The sequence below is a fragment of the Ipomoea nil genome, unplaced genomic scaffold (genome assembly GCF_001879475.1).
Source record: "Ipomoea nil cultivar Tokyo-kokei standard unplaced genomic scaffold, Asagao_1.1 scaffold2115, whole genome shotgun sequence".
NCBI lineage: Eukaryota > Viridiplantae > Streptophyta > Magnoliopsida > Solanales > Convolvulaceae > Ipomoea > Ipomoea nil.
The window spans coordinates 341581-366740 of record NW_017618543.1 but is presented as its reverse complement, the minus strand read 5'-3'; the positions used below and the strand labels follow the sequence as shown (position 1 = coordinate 366740).

The window sequence follows — 25160 nt, the reverse complement described above, 5'->3', positions numbered from 1 at the left end:
CACGGTACATTGTGGGTTGTTGTCGGGGATTTGTTCCCCGTGATTCTTTTGCCTCGGTATTGATGTTTTGACCTCCCAATGTTGTTTTATTGGGCTATTTGTGAGTCTTCTTGATGTTTCGTATATCTAGAACGGTATGTTAGGAATCCATGTAGGATTTGGTGTCTTGAATCGTGCTAAAGGTCCAACTTTGTGATTCGTTAGGCTAATGGGAGTCTTGAATCTTCTTTGGAACTAGTTTTGTTTACCCGTTTGATAAGCATGCTAGGTTGATGTTGATATGCTAGTATGTGTGGTTTGTTCCTTCATATTGAGATTGCCAATTTGTGTTGACAATCATTTGGTGTTGGATTGGAATCCTTTGTTGATTGAGTATGGGCTCATGTCTTTATTGTGATCTCTTGATTGATTTCCTATGATATGGTCGTGTGTAAATCGTTGTACCCTTTGTTGATACTTGATTGAGGCTATTGTTGAGTCTTAGTCTTCTTGGTAATGATGATGACCTTGTGTGATTATGATTGAGATTGGTGGTTTGTTACTTGAGCGTTGCTCACGAGTTTGGCGGTTTTGTGATTGTGAAGTTAATGGTACCCTTGTGTACTGAGAGTTCGGCGGATAAGTAGGCGGTGCAGGCGGGGGAACGACGGTTCTCGGAGGCAAAAGGTTGGACTCATAAGTACAGGGTGGCAATAGGAGGTAATGGTTGGAACTGAAATAAGGCCGGGGGTAGCCATAAGGTTGGAACTATGATACTTGTGACATGTAGTTGTCACTGTGGCATGTAGTTGCCACTGTGTGAATGTGAATTCCTTGCTTATGAGCATGTCTTGATGTATTCTACTTTGTGATCAGTAGAATGCGTCCTGAGTTGTATTGTCTTTCATGTTTGTTGTCTTGTCGTTATTGTGAGGATGGTGATTCCTATTTCTTTTGAGAGTGTTTGATGAGTCTTTGAAGTTGACTTCTCTCCTTGGTTTTGAAATGATATATACTGTATTCCGTTCCAAAATGGTTTTGATTATACTTATCTATATATGTTATTTAACGCGTATTATGGGTTACTAGCAATATTCGTTGACCGGGTGTTATCCCCATGTTTGTTCCCTTGTTCTATAGGTTTTGAGTAGATGTCTGAGAGCGCTAGACGTGGATCGCTAGATAGTTTAGCTGTCTTGTGTAGACGTTATCTTTTGGTTGGCCTGTGAGCCTAGTATAGCGGCCTGTGTGCCTAGATACTTTATGTTTTGATGATTTGATTGTTTTTCCGCCTGTGCACATATGTCTGAGATAGGTGTGGCATAACGTTGTCCCGATTTTATATAGCTTCCATTTGCTTTATGTCTTGATGATTAGATGTTTTCCTATGCAATTAAGTTTTAAAAATATGGTAAAAATCGAGGGTGTTACAAGGATACTCCGCGATCGAGTACTCCCCCGAGGCGGTTACAGATATGTTCCGCGGAGATTTACTTTCCTCGTTTAATGCAAGTAGCTTCCTTTATTAATTTAGGCAACTAGGGCGCAATAAAGGTCAGCTTCCGTAGCTGATTTGGCCCTACGCGTCAGCCCTACTTTCTTTGTAGATTTTGGCTCTATGCTAACCCTACTTTCCTTGTAGGTTTTGGCTCTATGCCAACCCTACTTTCTTTGTACGGGTTTGTATTCTTGTATAAATATCCCCTTGGGATCACCGTGTAAGGGGATCGATTATTTTGGCTTCTCTTGGCACTTAAGCGGCCGAAGCCCTAGAGAAATAATATCGCATTATTCTCTCCACTATTTTATTCTTTACCCATCATAAACTCTCATTTATAGTATTTTACGGTAGTGTTGGCCCGCCGACCAGCACCCAAAGCCGTAAAACCAACAACTGCCATTTACAATATTTTCACTTAACGTTTTGAAAAATAACAAGAGCCAATTTAGCTAGCTCACTGCTTACCCATCAACGGATTGGCAAGCTTAATCTTTAAATTGGAGCCTTGAGGTTCCTTTTATACGAACCTCAAGGCTCCCATGTCACTTTTCCCACTGATGTGGGAAAAGTGGCAAAACTAAGGGGAGCCGAACGTTCGGCTCCCCGTGTGTTTTATTATTATTACTAACCGCTAACTACTGATTGCCAAACAAGGACATTGCGAGGTAGTTTCCCACTTCAAATTGTTGTGTGATTTGAATACTCTCTTTGTCGACAAATCCCCCAAGTAGTTAATATGATTGGTTTAATTATATTTTTTTTTAGTTTTTCCATGGTATTAATAAAATACTTGGTAAATAAATATATAGCATTATTTTGTATTATAGGTTTGATATTTAATTTAAAAAAGATTGTACAAAATAAGATAATAGATAATATAGTGAATATAATCCATTGATGAATTTGAATGTAAAGAATTTTTATATTGGAGAAAAATAAAGACAATATAACTAATAAAATTATTTCTCTTAATTAATTTATTGATAATGAATAATATTTTTTGATTAAAGACATTGTAGCGAATATAAACAATTGATGAATTTTTTTTTTGAAAGCTACTAGCTCTATTACATTGTAGTATCTGTTCATATACTTTCTCAACCTACTGAAACACAAAGAGCTAATAACGCCTCCACTGAGGCTCGAACTTACAACCTTCCAAATGGAAGTCCGACCGGGGTACCATTAGACCACATAGTCCTGGTAACAATTGATGAATTTGAATGTAAAGAATTTTTATATTGGAGAAAAATAATGACAATATAACTAATAAAATTATTTCTCTTATTTAATTTATTGATAATTAATTTTTTTTTTTTTGAATAAAGGCGCTGTAGACATATAATTCTAAATTAAAGAAATGCAAATGTATTTTTTTTTTTTTTTGTAGCTACTAAATTATTTAATTTTTAATTTAATAAGAGTAAAATAGAGTGCTAATTATGTCAACTTTGATTGGGATGAGGTTCGAACTTAAAACCGTTCTTATTGAAATCAATAAGTAAGTTAACGGAGAATATATTTTTTAATATATTCAATGGCACTGTTTGGCAAACCTAGCTGAAAAGTTATAAACTAGGAGCTGAAAGCTGAAAAGCTATAAGCTCGGAGTTGAAAATTGAAGAGCTGTTATGATTGAAAGTGTTTGGTAAATTAGCTTTTTGATAAGCTGATAAATATAAAAAGACTAAAAAGGACATCTTCATAAAATATAAATTAGTTTGTTTACATATTAAAATTTAACATTTTATCCTTTAAAAAAATTAACATTTTGAAATAAAACTATTAGCATAATCATGATCTAGCATCTCATAATGAAGTAGCAATATTGTTGCAAATCTCATAATAATAATAATAATAATAATAATAATAATAATAATAATAATAATAATAATAATAATAATAATAATAATAATATTTATGGTGAAAGTTGCGGATAAAAGAGAAGAGAAAAGTATTTTAATTGAGAAGGGTAATAAAGATAGAAAAAACGTTAGAAGCTAGGAGCTGATTTTGAAACGCTACCTAAAGTAGAGTTCCAAAATAAGCTCTTATTTTAAACTAGGAGGTTATTTTGGGAACATTACCAAACAGAGCTTATAGCTTATTAGTAGCTTAAAATAAGCTATAAGCTCCTAAATAAGTTCTGCCAAACAAAGTCAAAGTCAAAATTTTCTTAAAAAATATATTCTCGGTTAACTTATTCATTGATTTCAATGAGAAATATTTTAAATTCGAACCTTATCCCAATCAAAGTTGGCATAATTAGTACTCTATTTTACTTTTATTAAATTAAATTAAATAATAATAAAAAATAAGATTGTTTAAAATAATGGGTGTCATAATTACTTTTAGAGAGATAAAATTTTTATGACCCAAAGAAATGTCTCTATTTTTTAGTGACACAAAATTAATATTTAATCAATTACAATTTCACTTGCTAAACAATATCTTTAATTTTATGACTAATAATAATAATAATGTCAGGTGGGTTATGCGTATTTAGCTCACACATTAGAACCACATTTTAATGTGGGGTCATGTCTAGCCTGATATTTGTGTATTGAGACTCGTTCACATTATTGCCAGCTTGACCAAATTAAAAAGAAATCACTGTTTTTGTTTGGTTTTGCTTTTGATTTTTTCCTTTTTGAGAATTGTTGTTCGCCAATTCAACCATCCATCTATGACGGGAGTGTTGGAAAAAATATTGCTTGTAATCTGTAATACATTTGAAATACAACAAAATACAGAAAATAACAAGGAACAAAACTGGATCATTTGATATCTTCAGGCATGTAATCACTTTCCTATAAGCTTTAAATCTCCCTCTATAAAAGTAACAAGGTTCAAGATTTAATCTTATAGGATACAAGAAGATGAATATTGAAATTCTCAAGTTGCTTTGTTTGAGAATTTCCTGTTAAGATGTAGAACTGTGAAATATCCTAGTGTACTGCAATTTTGCTTTTGCTATCTCTTATCCAGATGATTCTCCAAATATTTATAGATGCAAATAAACCAGTTTGGAGAAGTTACCTGGAAGTTAATTATTTAAATTTAAAACTTAACTTCCATAAAATATATCTTAAATGATATATTTATCATAGGAGAATTATATTAATTACATAAATCATGTTCAACATGAATATATATGTAATTATGAACCTGTGTAAGGTTATGAACCACATGCAAATAACCGTGCAAATATATTTATTATAATTTTCTAGCACACTTGTGCATGTAAGTTTGGGAAAATTGGAAGCTCACATGCTGTGTAATCATTTTTCAAATGAAACAAACAATTCCCCTATATTGGGTAATAAACTCCAATGTTGGGGAATAAATCCCAATGTTGGGGAATAGACAAAGTCTTCCAACAAACTCATTCTCCAATTAACTTTCTACCAAACTAAAATAATATTTATAACTCCACAACTCCAAATATTATTTTAAGCTTTTCATGGTTGTAACACCCCCCCAAAAACACAAGGCCCAATTGAAGCCCTAACACAAGCAGATTAACAACAAAACTAGCACAGCAGAAGATAAACGGAAACTGGATAAAAGAAATCCAAAAAGGGGTGTTATGCCACGTATACCACACTAGGTAACGCTAAGGCAACAATCTGCAAGTGTATAATACTATCCCAATACATCAATCTAAAACAGTCTAAAAACATTGGCACACAGGCTACAAAAACACAAAGGTGCTAAGCTACCAGGCTCTAGACATCGCTCTCGTCTAAACATCACCTGAAAGATACAAAGATAAACATTGGGACGACACCCGGTCAGCAAATAATGCTGGTAACCCACCAATACCGTTAAGTATCATAAATAGGTAGATATAAGATATAAAAACCATTTTCGAAACGGAATACATATATATAAGTCAAAAGCCAAGATCACCAGTGAACACAAGACTCATCACTCTCAAGACCACACGGGAACACATCCCAAACCACAAAGGTTAACCACACACAAGGATAAAGACTCACCCAACGGCAACACATGCCAAGACAACGCAAGCCTCCGTGACTACACACGTCACGAGAGAAGATCACACAACGCCGACTTTACAAGCCCTCGCAACATCACCCATCACGAGTTGGTATGCCTTCCTTATGCCCTGTTCCAACCTTATGGCTACCCCCAACCTTGTATCTTCTTTCCAACCATTACCTCCAGGATCCCCTGTACACCCAAGTCCAACCTTATTCCGCCGGGACCGTCGTCCCCCACCTATAACCACCAACGAACCACCACCAATCATGGCAACACATGTCCGGATAACACATGTTATCCCCCAATCATGTGGACCCATCACTCAGGCCACAACTCCATAATCACGTCACGGCCACCACGAGGACCGCTGCAATACCTTGGTGACTAGTGTCCCATACCACTAATCGTGCAATCCAGGTAAAGCCACACACGCCACACCTCAACAGGAATCAATCAACGGATTGCACGATGAATAACACACTCAATCAATCAATGAAACACACTCAATCAAAGAACGGGTCACAACCCAATCAACAACAACGATGAATAACACAAGTTATCATCAACCAAACGGAAGGTACAGACCACACACACGCTAGCATTAAGACAACAAACTAGCATGCTTATCAATGGGGAAACTCAAGATAGTTCCGAGGAACACACAAGACACATCTTGGTCCAACGAAACACAATGTTGAACACTTAGCACGATTCAAGACACCAAGGTCCTACATGAATACCTACTATATAGTTCTAGACCTACGAAATATCAAGAAGACACTCAAATAGTTCCACAAAAGAACAACGGGAAGTCAAAAGATCAAATACCGAGACAACGAATCAGGGGGAACAAATCCCGAACCAAACACCATCGTGTACCCGCGGGTGGACCCACGGGTAGTGCCCCACCCGTGGTCCCGCCCGCGGGAACACCATCCCACGAGGCCTGTACCCGCGGGTTGGCCGGCGGGTGGTGCCCCGCCCGCCGTTCCGCCCGCGGGAACATTCCTGTTCCACAATAAATCCCTTCGGGGATTTTCTTCTCCAAACACAAATTCAAGTCCAAAACATGCCAAATCTCACCAAACACAACAAAATGACTTGAACCAAGGAAAATGCCAAGCAATGGCACAAAGGAACCCTAAACACAAGCTCTAGATATGCAATATCACAAGATAAATGCATAAAACCCTGACATTTCATAGCCAAGAACAAGTAGAATCCAAGAAATCACATATAGGTAAGCAAAATAGGTTTTGTAGAGCATGTGTTATATCTTGAAGACCAAAAGACTTCTCTATACACCACAACAAGCTCTCCACTAGGCTCACTTCTCAAACCCACTTCAAGATCAAACCAAAAGATCATAAAGATCCTACCTTTAAGAAAAAGACAACTAAGATGGAACCAAAAAGACTAGACAAGCTTAGATCTTACCCTCCTAGATGCCCAAATAGGTGAAAGGTTGAATCCTAGAAGCAAAACTTGAAATCTTGACAAGGGTCTCAACTTGGCTTGGAGAATAAGCTACACTTCTATTCTAGAGAGAAGGTAGAGATATTTTCTAGGAATTGTAAGGAATGAAATGAAGAAGTCTTCTAGGTTAGGATACAATACTAACTCTTGGTGAAAAGACAAGGCTACCCTTACTAACCCTTAGAAAGTGTAAGGAACAAGGGAACTCCTCTCTAAGCACAAGGTACAACACAACTTAAAGATTGACTAGTCAAATACTAGTCCTTGAGTATTAAAAATCAGGATTTTAGGAATCAATTCCTCAAAAGAATTAGAATTAATTACTCAATTAATTCATGGATTGGAGTGTGGATTTTTGGGATGTCACATCCTCTCCCCCTTCAAAGAAGTTTCGTCCCTGAAACCTGGGTACAACGAATTAAAAGCAAATGGTAACAAGGAAACGAAATTGTGACAAGAAATTTCAAGAACAACTCTTTTGGTCAAAACTCCAAAAGTACTCACAAGGGTTCCAAAGCAAAGAAGAAGACATTACGAATTCAAGGATTGATCAAGAGTTAAAAGAACGGATAGATTGAGCATCAAGAACTCTAACCTCAACTCAACCACCAACTTCTAGACAACAACCAAGAACTCAACAACTAACTCCAAACACCAACTAACACACTAGCTAAACAACAAGCAAAACAAGCAAGCACACAAAGCACACAACAACCTAACACCAAGCTAACAACGGCCAAGAAAGAAACAACAAGAAAGAAGCGAACGGGGTTACCGCAACACAAACTAGAACTCTTCACTCTCCGACTCCTCGGCCTCTTCAGACTCTTCCTCGTCTTCGTCTCTGTGGCTAGAACTGGCTTCAATCTGGTCCAGCCTCTGATGCACTGCGACGAACTGCGCCTTCACAAACGCAAAGCCCTCGGCAATCAAACTGTTCTGCTGACAAAGCAAAGAGACGACGTCCTGCTCTCTCTTGGTGCGAGCTTCCTTCCTTCTCCGGCTTTCCTCACTGTCTGATTCACTTACTTCAGCTTCGGCGGTCTCCGCTGCTCCTACTTCTTCTTCTTGATCCGCTTCCTCCTCAACTTCTTCGTCACCACCCAAACTCTGGACTGCGAGGCTCAACTTCCCGGCATGGATCCCAAGCTCAGCAGCTAACTCCGCCCTCTCAACAGGTGCTTTCCTTGCAACCTCTTCTAGCGTGATGTACTCACCACTATCCAACTGAAACAGATTACAACTCCGGAGATTGGCGGTATCCAACACCATCTTTCCCACGGCCTTCGGGAGACAACCGTCCACACTAACACCCTTCTTAACCAAGATCCAACTCAGCACCATTCCATACGGCAAACTCTTCCGGTTGTGATCCCGGCAAAACACCATGTGTTGCATCATCAAAGCAGGCAGATTGAACTTAACCATATTCTTCAGACAGAAAGCAAAGGTGCACTCCAACTTACCTAACAAACTACTCTTGTTGTTATTGGGCAACAAACAATCGGACACCAACATCACCAAGATCATTTGTTCCGCAGACAACCACTTCTTCTCTGGCCTAGAAGCTTGAGTGAAACCACTCGTACGGTCCAACAGATAGCTCAAATAGTCACGGTACCCCATGGTATCCGTACTAATCCAAGAATGACCACTGTACTGAGCCACTCCGGTAGCAGACAAACTCAACAACTGAGCCAACCTCTTCTCAGACAACACAACTTTCACACCTCTCACCTTAGAGGTGATCTCAAGCCTTTCACCTTCCTTCGTCACAACCATGTGACGGTAAAACTCTTTCACCAAGCTCGGGTAAGTCTCGGCCCTTATGGTGAGAAACCCATCCAACAAACCTTGAAACTTAAGCAAATCCAACAAGGAACTTGAAAAAGATTCCGGATCAAAAGCTTTACCTTCAAGCACAAGGTAGTGGGCATCCACCCATTCCGCTTTCCTAGCCAAACTTGACCTTCTAGGCATGGTAGGAGATGATCCAAAGCTCAACAAGCAAAGCCCACAACTTCTTCTTCACACCCACACTCTCGCTGCTCCTCTCTTTCTCGCACGCTCTCTCTCTCTCTCGCGCTCTCTCTCGGCGGCACAACAACAGCGGCTCGGCGGCGGTAGCGGTGCGGCGAAGCTCCGGCGAACGGCGACGGCTGCGGGTGGCGGTTCGGTGGTGGCCGGCGACGGGTGGAAGGGATGCTACGGGTTGGGGATGGGGTTAGGGTGGTTCACGGGTAGGGAGAAGGAAAAAGGAGAAGAGGAGAAAAATTTTGGGGATTTAGGGATTTAGGTGAAATTGGGGAAAAAGATGATTAAATTTGGGGATTTTGGGTAAAGAGGAAAAATATGGATGAAAAGGGATTAGAATTGGGTAAGTTCCAAGGAAGATAATTAGCTCATGTGGTTTAGGGGTTGGGTAGAAAAGAAATAGGCTAAGGTTTGAAACTCAAAGACTACAATTAAACATTAGGCTTGGCTTTTAAGCTACACAAGGAGAGGTTTTTGGTATGGATTTGCTATTTTCCAAATCAAAGAATACTTGGAAAAATTTTAGGAAATGCACAAGGAATTGTTGCAAGAGCAACCAAGTACAAGGGTGGAAGAATTGATCTAAGCACAAGATAACTCAAGGATAGATGGCTACCACAAAACAAGATATAGAAGCCAACTAAAGAAAGCACTTAGCAAGAAAAGAGTCTATACTAAGCATCCAACGAATTACTAACAAGGAAAGCATGCCGAGGATTGCCAAACAAAGACAACTACGAAACACAAGATAGCACTCAAGGCAACAAAGGACACAGCACTCTCGGGAAACAAGGATAGGCTCGAAAACAAGGGTTACCTGCTAACTCTTCCTCCACCAGACCCTCCGACTCCGCCTGCGAACGCGCCATCACGAAGACCCTCCCAGACGGCCTAGCTCTGACGGCTCCGCGACCTGAACTCCCTCCTGGTGCTCCTCCGGCTCTCGGGGGTGGCGGCAACGCTCTCTGACCGGCAAGCTGGGGACGCTCCGCGACTCGGTGACCAGCAACTCCACAACGAAAACACCTAAACGCCTGGCCGTAACAATCTTGGCCCGCGTGCACTTTCCCACACTTACGACAACCAACCGACTTAGCTTGAACCTGAGGCTCCATTCTGACAGGTCCTTGAGAAGATGACGACACAACTCTAGCCGGAAAACTCGGTCGGGGCTTCTTGAAGATAGAAGAACCTCCACTCTCAACTCTGTTCCTGGCCAACTCCAACGAACCCCTCTGAAGCTGCTGAACGCGAAACAGATCCGCGGCACACAGATACGCATCCTTAAGGGAACTGGGCCTACTCACCGTCAACGCTTTTCGTGCCTCATAATTCAGACCGGCAACGAAACGCTCAACCTTAGCAAGCTCTGTAGGCACCAACATCCTCGCGAAGCGCGCCAGCTCCAAGAACTTCTTGTGGTACTCAACCACAGATTGAGGTCCTTGCTGCAGATGAAGGAACTCATCAAACATGGCGGCTCGCACATACGCTGGGTAGAACCTTTCGCGCATTCTGTCCTTGAGCGCGGTCCAATCAAACCCAGGCTCTTCAAGGAAGGTCGGACTCTCGTGAACCCACCACAGATCAGCTTCTTGGTAGACGTAGAACGTTGCCAGTTCTACTCTCCTCTCTTCGGGACAGCCCACCACGGTGAAAATCTTATCAAACACCCGTAGCCACTCTTCAAGGACTACAGGGTCTTCCTCGTCAGCGAAGGATGGCGACCGATGCCCTGACACCAAACGACCTATATCGCGATGCCCAGCAGGAGGCGGAGGCGGCACAACTTGATTGTTGTTCAACAAGGCTTCACTGAGCGACTGCATCGTCTGTGTCAGCTGATGGAGATTCTAAGCGAGCTGCTCGTTGGTCGGGGTCTCTGGGGTGCGAGCGCGGGGACGAGGAGGCATCGCAAACTTCTACAACAACAACGAGATTACCAAAAAGAGCAAACAAGCAAGACAGAAAGCAACACACATCTCACCGCGCAACCTAGAGTCCTAAGCCTAACACTTAGCTTCTTAAGGTCGCTTAGAGGTCTCAAAACACACTTAACCACTTAGAAAGTCTAGACTTAACTCATCCTAGGCTCAAAACTTAGGCTCTGATACCAACTGTAACACCCCCCAAAAACACAAGGCCTAATTGAAGCCCTAACACAAGCAGATTAACAACAAAACTAGCACAGCGGAAGATAAACGGAAACTGGATAAAAGAAATCCAAAAATGGGTGTTATGCCACGTATACCACACTAGATAACGCTAAGGCAACAATCTGCAAGTGTATAATACTATCCCAATACATCAATCTAAAACAGTCTAAAAACATTGGCACACAGTCCACAAAAACACAAAGGTGCTAAACTACCAGGCTCTAGACATCGCTCTCGTCTAAACATCACCTGAAAGATACAAAGATAAACATTGGGACGACGCCCGGTCAGCGAATAATGCTGGTAACCCACCAATACCGTTAAGTATCATAAATAGGTAGATATAAGATATAAAAACCATTTTCGAAACGGAATACATATATATAAGTCAAAAGCTAAGATCACCAGTCAACACAAGACTCATCACTCTCAAGACCACACGGGAACACATCCCAAACCACAAAGGTTAACCACACACAAGGATAAAGACTCACCCAACGACAACACATGCCAAGACAACGCAAGCCTCCGTGACTACACACGTCACGAGAGAAGATCACACAACGCCGGCTTTACAAGCCTTCGCAACATCACCCATCACGAGTTGGTATGTCTTCCTTGTGCCCTATTCCAACCTTATGGCTACCCCTAACCTTGTATCTTCTTTCCAACCATTACCTCCAGGATCCCCTGTACAGCCAAGTCCAACCTTATTCCGCCGGGACCGTCGTCCCCCACCTATAACCACCAACGAACCACCACCAATCACGGCAACACATTCCCAGATAACACATGTTATCCCCCAATCACGTGGACCCATCACTCAGGCCACAACTCCATAATCACGTCACGGCCACCACGAGGACCGCTGCAATACCTTGGTGACTAGTGTCCCATACCACTAATCGTGCAATCCAGGTAAAGCCACACACGCCACACCTCAACAGGAATCAATCAACGGATTGCAATGAAGGTATGAAACACACTCAATCAAGGAACGGGTCACAGCCCAATCAACAACAACGATGAATAACACAAGTTATCATCAACCAAACGGAAGGTACAGACCACACACACGCTAGCATTAAGACAACAAACTAGCATGCTTATCAACGGGGAAACTCAAGATAGTTCCGAGGAACACACAAGACACCTCTTGGTCCAACGAAACACAATGTTGAACACTTAGCACGATTCAAGACACCAAGGTCCTACATGAATACCTACTATATAGTTCTAGACCTACGAAACATCAAGAAGGCACTCAAATAGTTCCACAAAAGAACAACGGGAAGTCAAAAGATCAAATACTGAGACAACGAATTACGGGGAACAAATCCCGAACCAAACACCATCGTGTACCCGTGGGTGGACCCACGGGTAGTGCCCCACCCGTGGTCCCGCCCGCGGGAACACCATCCCACGAGGCCTGTACCCACGGGTAGGGCTGCGGGTGGTGCCCCGCCCGCCGTTCCGCCCGCGGGAACATTCCTGTTCCACAATAAATCCCTTCGGGGATTTTCTTCTCCAAACACAAATTCAAGTCCAAAACATGCCAAATCTCACCAAACACAACAAAATGACTTGAACCAAGGAAAATGCCAAGCAATGACACAAAGGAACCCTAAACACAAGCTCTAGATATGCAATATCACAAGATAAATGCATAAAACCCTCACATTTCATGGCCAAGAACAAGTAGAATCCAAGAAATCACATATAGGTAAGCAAAATAGGTTTTGTAGAGCATGTGTTACCTCTTGAAGACCAAAAGACTTCTCTATACACCACAACAAGCTCTCCACTAGGCTCACTTCTCAAACCCACTTCAAGATCAAACCAAAAGATCATAAAGATCCTACCTTTAAGAAAAAGACAACTAAGATGGAACCAAAAAGACTAGACAAGCTTAGATCTTACCCTCCTAGATGCGCAAATAGGTGAAAGGTTGAATCTTGGAAGCAAAACTTGAAATCTTGATAAGGGTCTCAACTTGGCTTGGAGAATAAGCTACACTTCTATTCTAGAGAGAAGGTAGAGATATTTTCTAGGAATTGTAAGGAATGAAATGAAGAAGTCTTCTAGGTTAGGATACAATACTAACTCTTGGTGAAAAGATAAGGATACCCTTACTAACCCTTAGAAAGTGTAAGGAACAAGGGAACTCCTCTCTAAGCACAAGGTACAACACAACTTAAAGATTGACTAGTCAAATACTAGTCCTTGAGTATTAAAAATCAGGATTTTAGGAATCAATTCCTCAAAAGAATTAGAATTAATTACTCAATTAATTCATGGATTGGAGTGTGGATTTTTGGGGTGTCACAATGGTAGTACATCTGAAACTTTAATCTCCATTACTATATAAATTTCCAACAGGGAGTACCCCTTTCGTTTCACTATAAAACAAGAGTTCTACTTATGTACTCTCAAATTTTACTCTCTCAAATTTATTATTTATTGTGGTGAGTATTTATAGACTATTTTTTATGTAGATCCCTGTAAATGTGTTTACATTAAAATTTTAAGTCTAAAAGTAAAAGTTCAATAGTTATTCCGTGTGGACCACGGTTCAAAAACAATATCATTTTGCTTAATTTTATTTTTCGAGGGCCTAATTGCAACATATAGCTTTATAACTTATAATGTATATTATTCTAAAACATAATATACATTATTTTAAAGCATAATGTACATTATTTTAAAACATGATGTAAATTATACTATTCCAAATGTTTCATTCGTAGTATACATTATTCTAACACATAAACTACATTATTCTAACATATAATATACATTATTTTTACTCATAATATTCATGACATTATTTTGGACCGCAGTTCATACAAATTTATAATTTGCTGTAGAAGTTAGAAATACATATAGTATTTTCTATAAAGCAAAGATGCTCTGATCTGTATCATACTATAAAGCTAAGTGCTTAATTACATCTAATCTACCATATGATAAGAAAGAATACGGAGAGGGAGAGAGAGAGAGAAAGAGAGATATGGAAGGAATAGAACACATTTCCGTAAGTGTGAACGGAATAAGCATGCACGTCGCCCAAACCGGCCAAGGTCCGGTGGTTCTTTTCCTCCACGGTTTCCCGGAGTGCTGGTACACGTGGCGCCACCAAATGTGTTTCCTAGCGTCGCAGGGATACCGAGCCGTGGCTCCGGACCTCCGCGGGTACGGCGACACCACCGGAGCTCCCACCGACGACCCTTCCAAGTTCACGAGTCTCCACGTGGTGGGCGACCTGGTGGCGCTCTTAAGCGTCGTGGCGGCAGATGAAGAGAAGGTGTTCGTAGTGGGACATGACTGGGGAGCTATGATGGCTTGGGCTCTGTGTTTGTATAGGCCTGACAAAGTGAAAGCTTTGGTGAACATGAGCGTTTGTTTCACTCCAAGAAATCCAAAGAGCAAGCCACTTGAAACGTTGCGTGCCGTTTATGGAGATGACTACTATATCTGCCGATTCCAGGTTTTCATCTCATCTCCTTCATTCATTTTAATTTTTAACTTTTTATTTGTGGTCACATTATGATCCATGCAATAAGGACCCTAGTATCTCTACTGATTTTTTATTCTAAATTTGGTTCTTTAATTTTTTTGCTTTATACATTTGATTTTCAAATTTAAAATTCATCAGATCTGATGATATTCTTTTTTAACTAGGGAAATCAGATTTGATTATGATCTTTATTATTGAGAAGAAAGTATCAAATAAACCACTAAAACTTCTTATTTTTTGTGCAATTGAGTCATTAAACTTAAAAAGTGTGCATTGAACTAACAATTAAAATATGTACAATTGGGACATTTTTTACTATTTAGCGTATACTATATGGTAAGAATATATTGACTAATATATTACAAAATTTATATTACGTAATAAATGGAATCTCTTTTTAAGGACATATTTGGTTTCCATTTTGTATTTTCATATTGACGGAAGAAAAAAAAAAGGAATGGAAGACAATTTTGAAGGAAAAATGAATGTTGAAATCATAGGAAATAGTTATGAAGGAAAAAGAAATGGACATCAATATTGTCTAGCTTATTATATTTTTGACAATTAATTAATTAATTATATACCGCAATTCATAATTAATTAATTATATTAGAGTTTATTAATATACTATTTAAGTCAATACGTAATAAATGGAATCCCTTTTTAAATACATATTTAGTATTCGGTAAGAATATTTTTCAAAAATACATAATATTATATTACCATTTGTCTGAAATACTAATTAATAGTATATTATTTAAGTCAATACGTAATAAATGAAATCTCTTTTGAAGTGCATATTAGTATACGGTCATAATTTTTTTTTTATTACTATTTAGCGTATACGGTAATAATATATTGACTAATATATTACGAAATTTGTATTACGTAATAAACTGAATCTCTTTTTAATCATATATTTGGTTTCCCTTTTGTATTTCCGTATAGATGGAAGCAAAAATGAATGGAAGTCAATAACTTTGAAGAAAACGGAATGTTGAAATTTTAAGAAATAATTATGATAAAAAAAAAAAGGAATGGAAATCAATATTGTGGTAGCTTATTATATTTTCGGCAATTACTTTTTTTTTGTCATTTATTTTCGGCAGTTACTTAATTATATACGCAATTCCTAATTAATTAATTATATTAATAAATACTAATATTTAATATTTAATATTTAATAATTTTAGTATACGGTAATTGATATTCATATGTATTGACCGAATATATAAGAATCACGAACTCATTCATTTTCTACCATTATATACTTTTAATTCTTCTCTTATATTTCTTAACTTTCTCTTCATTAATTAGTAATGGAGTCAAATTTTCTCAGTGCATCCGATCTCTCTCCTAGGACAAGGAAAACATCTATACGCATTATATCTACATGTTGGCTATTAATTGGCAATTATTTGCTCAAATTCAAGCATTAATGATAACATCATACAACATAATCGATCCAACTCAATTATTCAATTACATTATATAATATTCGAAGTTATAATTTACACAATTGTATATCAATCTAAATATATTCTTAACATATTATTACAAATCCATTCCGTGCAACGCAGAGTGAAAATACTAGTTGAATTAAAAGAAATTAGAAAAATGTTCTAATTGCACATTTTATTTGTTTTATAGTTAGATTACACACTTTTTTAAGTTCAATGATTAAATTGCAAAAAAGTAATAAGTTTAGTGACCTATCTAACACTCTTTTCTATTATTAAAAATTATTCACTTTTTTTACTACCTATAATACATGGAAAATTATAAAATTATAAGAAGCGTTTTGCTTTTCATAGATTCCCTACCAAAAATTCAAGAATGCATTGTTGAAAATAAAATACTCTCTCCATCCCTAAAACTTATATATTAGCTGATAGTTGTTTGCTAAATTAGCTTATAGATGTTCGGTATAATTTCTTTTCTTAAAAAATTAATTGAAAAAGTTGTTTTGAGCAGTTTTTTGAATTTTAGCATTTTGGAGTTATAAAAAGCTAATTAACCAAACATTTATATTGATTTTTTAACCAAGTCAAACAACTAAAGTGGTCAAATAAGCCAAAATTGGCCTATAGGCTAACTATTTTACCAAACAGGGCCTATAAAAGCTATAACGGTAAGGGTATTGTTGTCTAAAAAATTATATAATATAACTCTTAAAATACAATGTACAAAAAAGTTTGTACTAAAAATACGGACATACATCAGGGATATAAATTAGATTGAGACTTACTATATTTTTAGATTTTAGACAAAAGATAAATTCTCTCTTTATTTGTTTGAATTATTTGAAGTTGTTCATACTACATGCATGCATGACCACTTATAAACTAGTGCAGACAATATAGTTAAGGGTTAATTTCATATTTTATCCGTTGAATATTGTGTTTATTATTATTATTATTATTATTATTATTATTATTATTATTATTATTATTATTATTTTAAGATAGAATATTTTTTTTTATTTAATCTTTGGTTTATTAGTTAAAAAATTATCAAATTGGATTTTTTTACTACTGAGAATGTGTTATTTTTAGTATTCATTAAGACGAAATGTGACATATTCTAAAATTAAAAAAGATAAACTTTTAGGAGTAAAAAATAGCTGATTTTAAAATTCACTATATATATATATATATATATATATATATATATATATATATGAGAACGCGGAGAACCTATCTTCAAATGTGAACTTAAGGACCAATCTAAGTCTTTTATTTTCTAATTCGGTCCCATTGCGTGTTGTTTTGGTAGAAAAACACGGTTAATACGCAAATCAACAAGAAATTACACCCTATTGGACGAAGGTCAGAAGGGGCATGTAGTGCATCATCATGTTGTCAGTGTAGATTTGACATATGGCACTGGTTACTATGCAAATACAAGGAAATAAAATTGCGCTTTCTGTTCAGTTGGCAGGTGCCCGGAAAATTTTAAATTTCCCTTTAACTCATCCGAAAGTGTTTTTTTTTTTTTTTTTTAACATTTTTATCTTCGTCTTGTATAAAAATTGGGCCCTTTTTAATCTTGTTTGTTGTATTTATGTAATGTTGTTCCAGGAGGGTGGAGAGATAGAGGGTGAGTTTGCTGTACTTGGTACTAAGAAAGTCCTTCAATGTTTCTTAACATACTACAATCCCAGTCCACTTTACCTACCGAAGAAAGGCAAACTATTTGAAGGCTCAACCGATGATTTGCCCTCATGGTTGTCAAAAAATGATGTTGATTACTACACTTCCAAGTTTGAGAAGACAGGTTTCACCGGTGGAATTAATTATTATAGAGCACTAGATCTGGATTGGGAGTTGAGTGCAGCCTGGACTGGAGCAAAGGTGATGGTACCAGTGAAGTTCATTGTGGGTGATCTGGACATTACTTACAATGCCCCTGGCGCCAAGGAGTATATACACAAGGGTGGCCTAAAGAGAGATGTGCCCTTGTTAGAGGAAGTGGTTGTGTTGGAAGGTGTTGGACATTTCATCCATGAAGAAAAGCCTCATGAGATCAACACTCACATTTTGAATTTCTTGCACAACTTCTCTTCCTGAATTTCTGTTCACAACTCCATCTTTTAAATGTCTTGATTATATTGCTTAATTGAGTACGTGTGGTTTTAATTCTGATCTTTTGAAGGAATAAGAAATTTGTTACGGATTGTTGTGTGTTTCTAGACATTGACAATGACTATGATGACAAGGAATGTACTAAAGATTATATTGCTTTGCGTCAATGTCTTGAATTGCTTTGCCTTGGCTTGTTTAATTTTTTGTTTTTCTTTATCCTTGATAAAGAAAGGAATCTTATTTTGGTAAAATAACGTGTACATCTTTGCTTTACAAATGTCTAAACAATATTGTAAGAAGGTGAATAAAAAGTTTTTGAATTGTTGTAATTAAATAGAAAAATACGCCAAAGGCCATGTGATCGAGCAGCATAGCTGTGGCCCTTCAAATGAGAGGTCTCATGTTCGAACCTCAATGTGAAGGCACATATACTACATTGTAATAGAGTAAATAGTATTCAAAATATAAAAATAGAAGAATACAGTCTAATATATACATATCTGGGTCTCCTTGAAGAACAAAGTCTAGGGTAAAGAAGGAAAGGTAGAGTGGGTGCACTTTTGCAGTCTAATTACATATCTGGATCTTCTTGAAGGAAAGGTAGAGTGGGTGCACTTTTGCTTTGCTTGGATTGGCATGGCTACCCCCTCAGGATCGAGAGCCGGATGCTTACCTTATTATTATGAAATGCAAAAGAGAAAGTTTTTTCTTTTTTAAGATTAAGAGGTGAGTAGGGGGAGGGGGGGAATTATTGTGTAGACCATGGTGCACACAGTACTAATGTGGATGCTCTTAAAAGAGCGTATAATTTGCCTAATACAATTTTATAGCCTTTCTAGCTTTTTTTTTTTCGTAAACTGCACCTGAACTTAAAAGAGCGTGGATAGATTCCTTCTTTTCTTGTCTTGTTTGTACTACCCATACTTGACTTGATCTTGTATTTGCGCGCTATTAGACAATGTAATGGTATAGATGTGGAATAAAGTGCAGTTGGAAAGTTGGAGAGGGGCAGAGGTTATCTGTCCTATAAATTCTTTCATTTAATTTATAGGCTTTAATTTCTAGCCCGAGAAATAAGCCACTAGAAACTGATGCGTGAAAATTTACCAGCGCTTAAGAAAGAGTAGTTACTAGGCCACCAGGTAATAGCTAGGACTTGAGGATTTCGAATTCAACTTAGAAGGCTATGTCTCTGCAGGCTGCTATTTGTTCAATTCTTTAAGAGCTCGTTTGGTTCGCGAAAAATATTTTAAGGGAAGTGGAATTGGAATTTCATGGAAAAACAATTACTAGGAAGATGAATTTCATTGTTTGGTTGGTGGAAAAAGAATTACTAGGAATACAATTTTATTGTTTGGTTGGATTTGGAATTGTAAGGAATAATTAGTATAAAGACCTATATGCCCCTATAAATTAATAAAAGTAATATAATTAAAAAAGAAAGCAAGGGTAAAATAGAAAATCAATTCACTTTTTTTTCCCATCTTTCATGGAAAACAAAATCCTTGGCCAACCAATGATTTTGTTTTCTTCAAATTTAAGGAATTCATTTTCCATAACCAAACACTAGAAAACAACATTTTCCTTCACTTTAAGGAAGTGGAAAACATTTTCCATGAACCAAATATCCCCTAATTGTTGTTATATTTAGTATTTAAAATTTTATATGTTATTAAATATTTATCTGTTCTTAGATGCATATCGAATACCAATTTTAATTTATGAAATTATATTTTAAAAAATGCTCTCTTCTCAACGTTCAGTCGAGGATCAAGATCTACTTAAACGAAACACCAAGAAATCTAAGCATGATACCGGCGATGCGTTGGAGCCTGCGAGGATGGCCATTGAGATGGTGCTGTAGACGCCTTTGGAAGATATGGCAACATTCAATTCGCAGGGCGGGTTAATGGTAGTGAAGCTCTCCAACATCATCATCTGGGGGGAGAATCATAAAGCAGTGACACCAATAAAAGGAAGAGAATAAGAAATGGAAAAATTACTAGAAGGAAAAACGTTGTCTAGAAGTTTCAAGCAAAAAGATTTGGAAGAGTTAGGGTGTGTTTGGTTGGTGGGTTTTGCCCATAGGAATGACTATGAAAGTGATTGTTGTCATTTGGTTGATACGTTTTTAGAACACTATTATGGGTTTCGAATACCCCATCAATTGAAAAATCCATATCCAAATAAAATAAGGATTTCATTCCCTTATTTATTCGCAAGCACTACTATTACTAACCATTCTTATTCCATCCTACTACCAAACATGTTTAATATTTTTACCAAAATCCATTACCATTATCAAGTATTTGATATCCATTCCAATTCCGATTCCTATGTGCGAACCAAACACACCTTTAATATTGTAGAGTAATTTATTATATTATAACAGCAGAAAACTAGACTATCACTTAAGAAATCATTAATGCTACAGCTGAACAAGAAAAAAAGGTGTAAACAATAATAATAATCCTAGCTAGAAGAGTGGGAAAACAACGTAACATACCCATTATCAAGAACTCCATAAGCATATGGAGACCAGATCCGATCCCACAAAGAATCTGTTTCCCTTTAGACGCCCACCTTCACTATCCACGTAATAGAGTGCTGGACCCTACACCCATCATCATGCAATAATTTTTAGATCAGAATAGGAATTTTGGTTCATTTATTAAACGATTATGCACCGTGCGTTAAAACGGCGCCGTTTCTGTAGTTATAACAGAGTGATATACAGTGTGTTTATACCGACACTGTCTCACGTATTATTTTTATATTATCAAATGAAACTGCAGTTATAGCAAAATGATATTGTAGTTGTGGTGAAATGAAACTACTGTATATATAAAATGAAATTGAATAACATTTCACATATTTGAGTGTATATTGTATAATGAAACTGTAATTATATTGAAATGATCATGTAGTTGTGTTTTAATGAAACTATATTGTATATAAAATAAAATTAAATAACATTTTCACATATTTGAGTGTATAAATATTGAATGAAACTGTAGTTATATATATCGAAATGAAACTGTAGTTGTGTTGAACTGAAACTGCAGTGTATACAAAATGAAACGAGTTAATACCCAAAATCGTCCTCGACTATAGTGGTTTTTCTCAATTTCGTCCTAAACGACTTTGGTGACCTAATATCGTCCTAGACTTTTGTGTTTCGTTCAATTTAGTCCCAGACTTTTGTGTTTTTGCTCAATTTAGTCCCTCATTTGTTATTCTGTCCATTTGGTGTTAAATAAATAGACAATTCAGTAATTTTAATATGGCATCTCTTTACTCATAGACATGTGAACTGCGAAATCCTTTTTTTTTTACGAATTACTCCCAGAATTACTCCTAAAACTGCGAATATAAATTTTGATTTGCAGGTCCAGGGGTAATTCTGGGTGTAATTCGTACAAGAAACATGAATTTCGCACTTCACAAGTTGAAAGTAAAGAGAGATTAATATTGACATTACTGAATTGTCCCTTTATTTAACACTAATTTGACGGAATAACAAATGGAGGACTAAATTGAGCGAAACACAAAAGTCTGGGACGATATTAGGTCACCAAAGTCGTTTAGGACGAAATTGAGAAAAACCACTATAGTCAAGGACGATTTTGGGTATTAACTCAAAATGAAACTGAAGAACAGAGTTATTTTTTGTGAAGATTCTGTTTTTTTTCATTAAACAAAACGACGTCGTTTTGATGCGCGGTGCATGATCGATCATGCACCGCGGTGCCCAATATAATTTGCGTTCATTTATCATACCGTTTCATCCCAGCCAGCAATCATAGTTCCAACAGACAAGCCCATTATATTCCGCGGTAAGAATATAGAATGTTTGCCAACAACTTGGAAGCTCCAGCAACTGAAATTCTTCTTTTATTCGCCAGTTCATGGAGATGACACTACACCAATCAGGACCAACATTCAGCGCCTCCTTTTCTAAAATATTAATCCGGCCAGATAATGCAATATTTCTTTAAAAGGAAAAAAGTACACTCCTCTGTCACATTTTATTTATCTAGTTTACTTTTTGATTAAAAAAATGGTTCTTCTTTATTTAACTTTTTCTTTCTTTTATAATTTTAAATTCTATTTTTCATTTTGATACAACTTTTAATATAAATTCTAAATATCTTAAGTTTATTTGCTAACAAAAACTAAAATTATAAGCAATCAAGTTGATATCGAGTTCAGTCAAAACCTTGTTTTTCAAACATATAAACAAGTTGGGAATGGGGATATAAATTGCATTCTAATCCAATTGGCAATAGTGCAGCAGGGTTAGCTAAGCTACACTCTCACTTCATTCTCTAATCCTAGGTGCATGCACATGCACTCTTCAAATAGTGTCACCTTCAGTGAATACAAATTGATGCATATATTATAGTTCCTAAATTATGATGTGATAATCTTGGAACTACTAGAGCTGTTAATGAATCGAACATAAATGAATGAAGGTTGTTCGTGTTCGTTTGTTAAGGTTTTCGGAGTGTTCGTGTTCGTGTTCGTTTCTTTAGGTTTTTGAAAATTCTGTTTGTGTTCGTTTGTTAAGCATTCATTAGTGTTTGTTAACGTTCATGAATACGTCACGAACGTGTTTGTTAATATATATTAACGAACACGTTCACGAACATGTTCGTTAACATTAACGAACATGTTCACGAACATGTTTGTTAACAAGCACGTTCATGAACATGTTCATTAATATTTGTGAACATGTTCATTCACGTTCATAAACACGTTCGTGAACAAAAAATAATATATGTTTATGAAAAATAACCAAACAAGTAACACAACTACAAAGAGAATACAAACAAATATTAAACGAACACAAACGAGCTTGCTCGCGAACATTATTAAACGAACACAATCGAACTTGTTCACGATCTCTTAGCAAACGAACTTACAACTGTTCAGCATCCGTTTGTTTATAAACCGAGCTCTAAATTTTGTTTGTTAATGTTCGTTTACCTTAATAAATGAACATAAACGAACGCTTACCGAACACGGAACACGAGTAGTTTACCGAAAGCTCTGTTCACTAACACCCCTAGGAGCTACATATATGTGTGTCAATCACATCTTTCATGCTCGCACCAAACATGTAGAGATAGATTATCACTTTGTGCGAGATAGAGTTGCTGTGGAAGAAATTCAAGTTAACTTCATCTCAACAAAAGATCAACTTGCAGACATATTTACCAAAGCATTGGTCCTAGATTTTCTTTTCTCATAGACAAGCTACAAGTTACAAGTATACCATGTGCTCAGGGACGGAGCCAAAGGGGGGGCAAGGGGGGCAGCTTCCCCCCCTCACCCTTTCCCCACCCCACCCCATATATAATATTTGTATGTATATATATATATGTAATATATGTTTTAGTATTAGTATAAAAAAACTAGTAAATGTCAAAATATAGGAAAAAACCCGCACCTCATAAAAGCAATTTGGGGGTTCATCTTCCCCATAGCAATTTTCAGAAAATCATCATCAGTAAAGGAAAAGGTTGCATCAGGCTTCCCATCCTCATATTTCCCTAAATCCATCCAAAGATTCCATCAACTTCCAGACCCGAAATATTCAATAATTTCAAGTTCACAAAATCAGATCGAAACTACGGTCAAATTATAAACCCTAACCTTCCTTAACCTCCCCTTTCTTCAGATCAACAACATAAATCTTCTCATTAAATCCAAGCTTCTGTCAATCAATCAACCAACAAAACTCAAAGTTCAACAAAATTTGGTTCTTTTTTTTTTTTATTTTTTTTTCTTTACACATTGGATTTTCAAATTTACACTTTGTCAGATCTGATTATATATATATATATATATATATATATATATATATATATATATATATATATATATATATATATATATATATATATTTTTTTTTTAACGAGGGAAACCCGATCTGATTATATTCTTGATTATTAAAAATGATTCACTTTTTTTTTTTACTACCTATAATACAGAAAATTAAATTCAAGAATGCATTGTCTGAAAATAAAATACTCTCTCCATCAATAAAACTTTTATATTTAGATCGAGACTGCATTAATAGTATGATTAAACACAAAAAGAATTAAATTTACAATTATTAAGAAAACACTAATGTTTTAAAGGAAATAAGAACAAAGGAAGGAAGGTTATAATGTGTTTTCCAGGTAAGATGTCGATTACCAAAAAAGGTAAGTTAGACATTTAATGAGTTATGAACTTGTGATGTTTGGTGCAAATGTAACTCTAATTACCAAAGAATATTTAATTGTTCCAAGAAACATGTTGTATTTAATTGATAACTTTAATTAATGTATAATATTTGTAGCGCAATATACAACTCAATAATATAATTATAGAAATATAGACACAAATCATGAGTAATAACCCTAGTTCACTCTTAGAAGTTTTTTTTATTTAGATTTTAGATAATAATAATAATAATAATAATAATAATAATAATAATAATAATAATAATAATAATACATTATTATTATTATTATTATTATTATTATTATTATTATTATTATTATTATTATTATTATTATTATTATTATTATTATTATTATTAATGTAATCATTTTTAAAATTTGATATTTATATTTTAAAAAATAACTAACAAATCCTTCCTACTCAAATTCTAGATGAAATCAAATTTATTTATTATAGTACTCCAATATACAATGTCTAAATATATTATTACCCTTAAAGAATATAATAAAAGATATGATGGATGCATGTGCATAGTAACAATAACAGAAAAGATAACGGGAGTTATAATAATGGTAGAGATATTTTTATCCAAAAAATTGTATAGTACAACTCTAAAAACACAATGTACAAAAGGTCAATACTAAAAATATGGATTGGGCATACATTAGGGA

General features: G+C 36.3%; 1 protein-coding gene across 3 annotated transcripts in view; it reads left to right on the top strand.

Moving 5' to 3' along the window:
- The window catches only part of LOC109148488 (bifunctional epoxide hydrolase 2-like), a 32932-nt gene that overhangs the window by 6197 nt on the left and 1575 nt on the right, over nt 1-25160 (top strand). Inside the window, exons 2-4 of one of the 3 annotated variants that reach the window (XM_019296237.1) lie at nt 14163-14641; nt 17447-17611; nt 17752-18249. In XM_019296237.1, coding sequence (XP_019151782.1) covers nt 14165-14641; nt 17447-17611; nt 17752-18240 — 1131 coding nt within the window. In that variant the 5' untranslated portion in view covers nt 14163-14164 and the 3' untranslated portion in view covers nt 18241-18249. Of the gene's footprint in view, nt 1-14048; nt 14642-17446; nt 17612-17751; nt 18250-25160 lie in introns of those variants that run through there. The other 2 variants (XM_019296236.1, XM_019296238.1) reach the window with 2 other exon arrangements.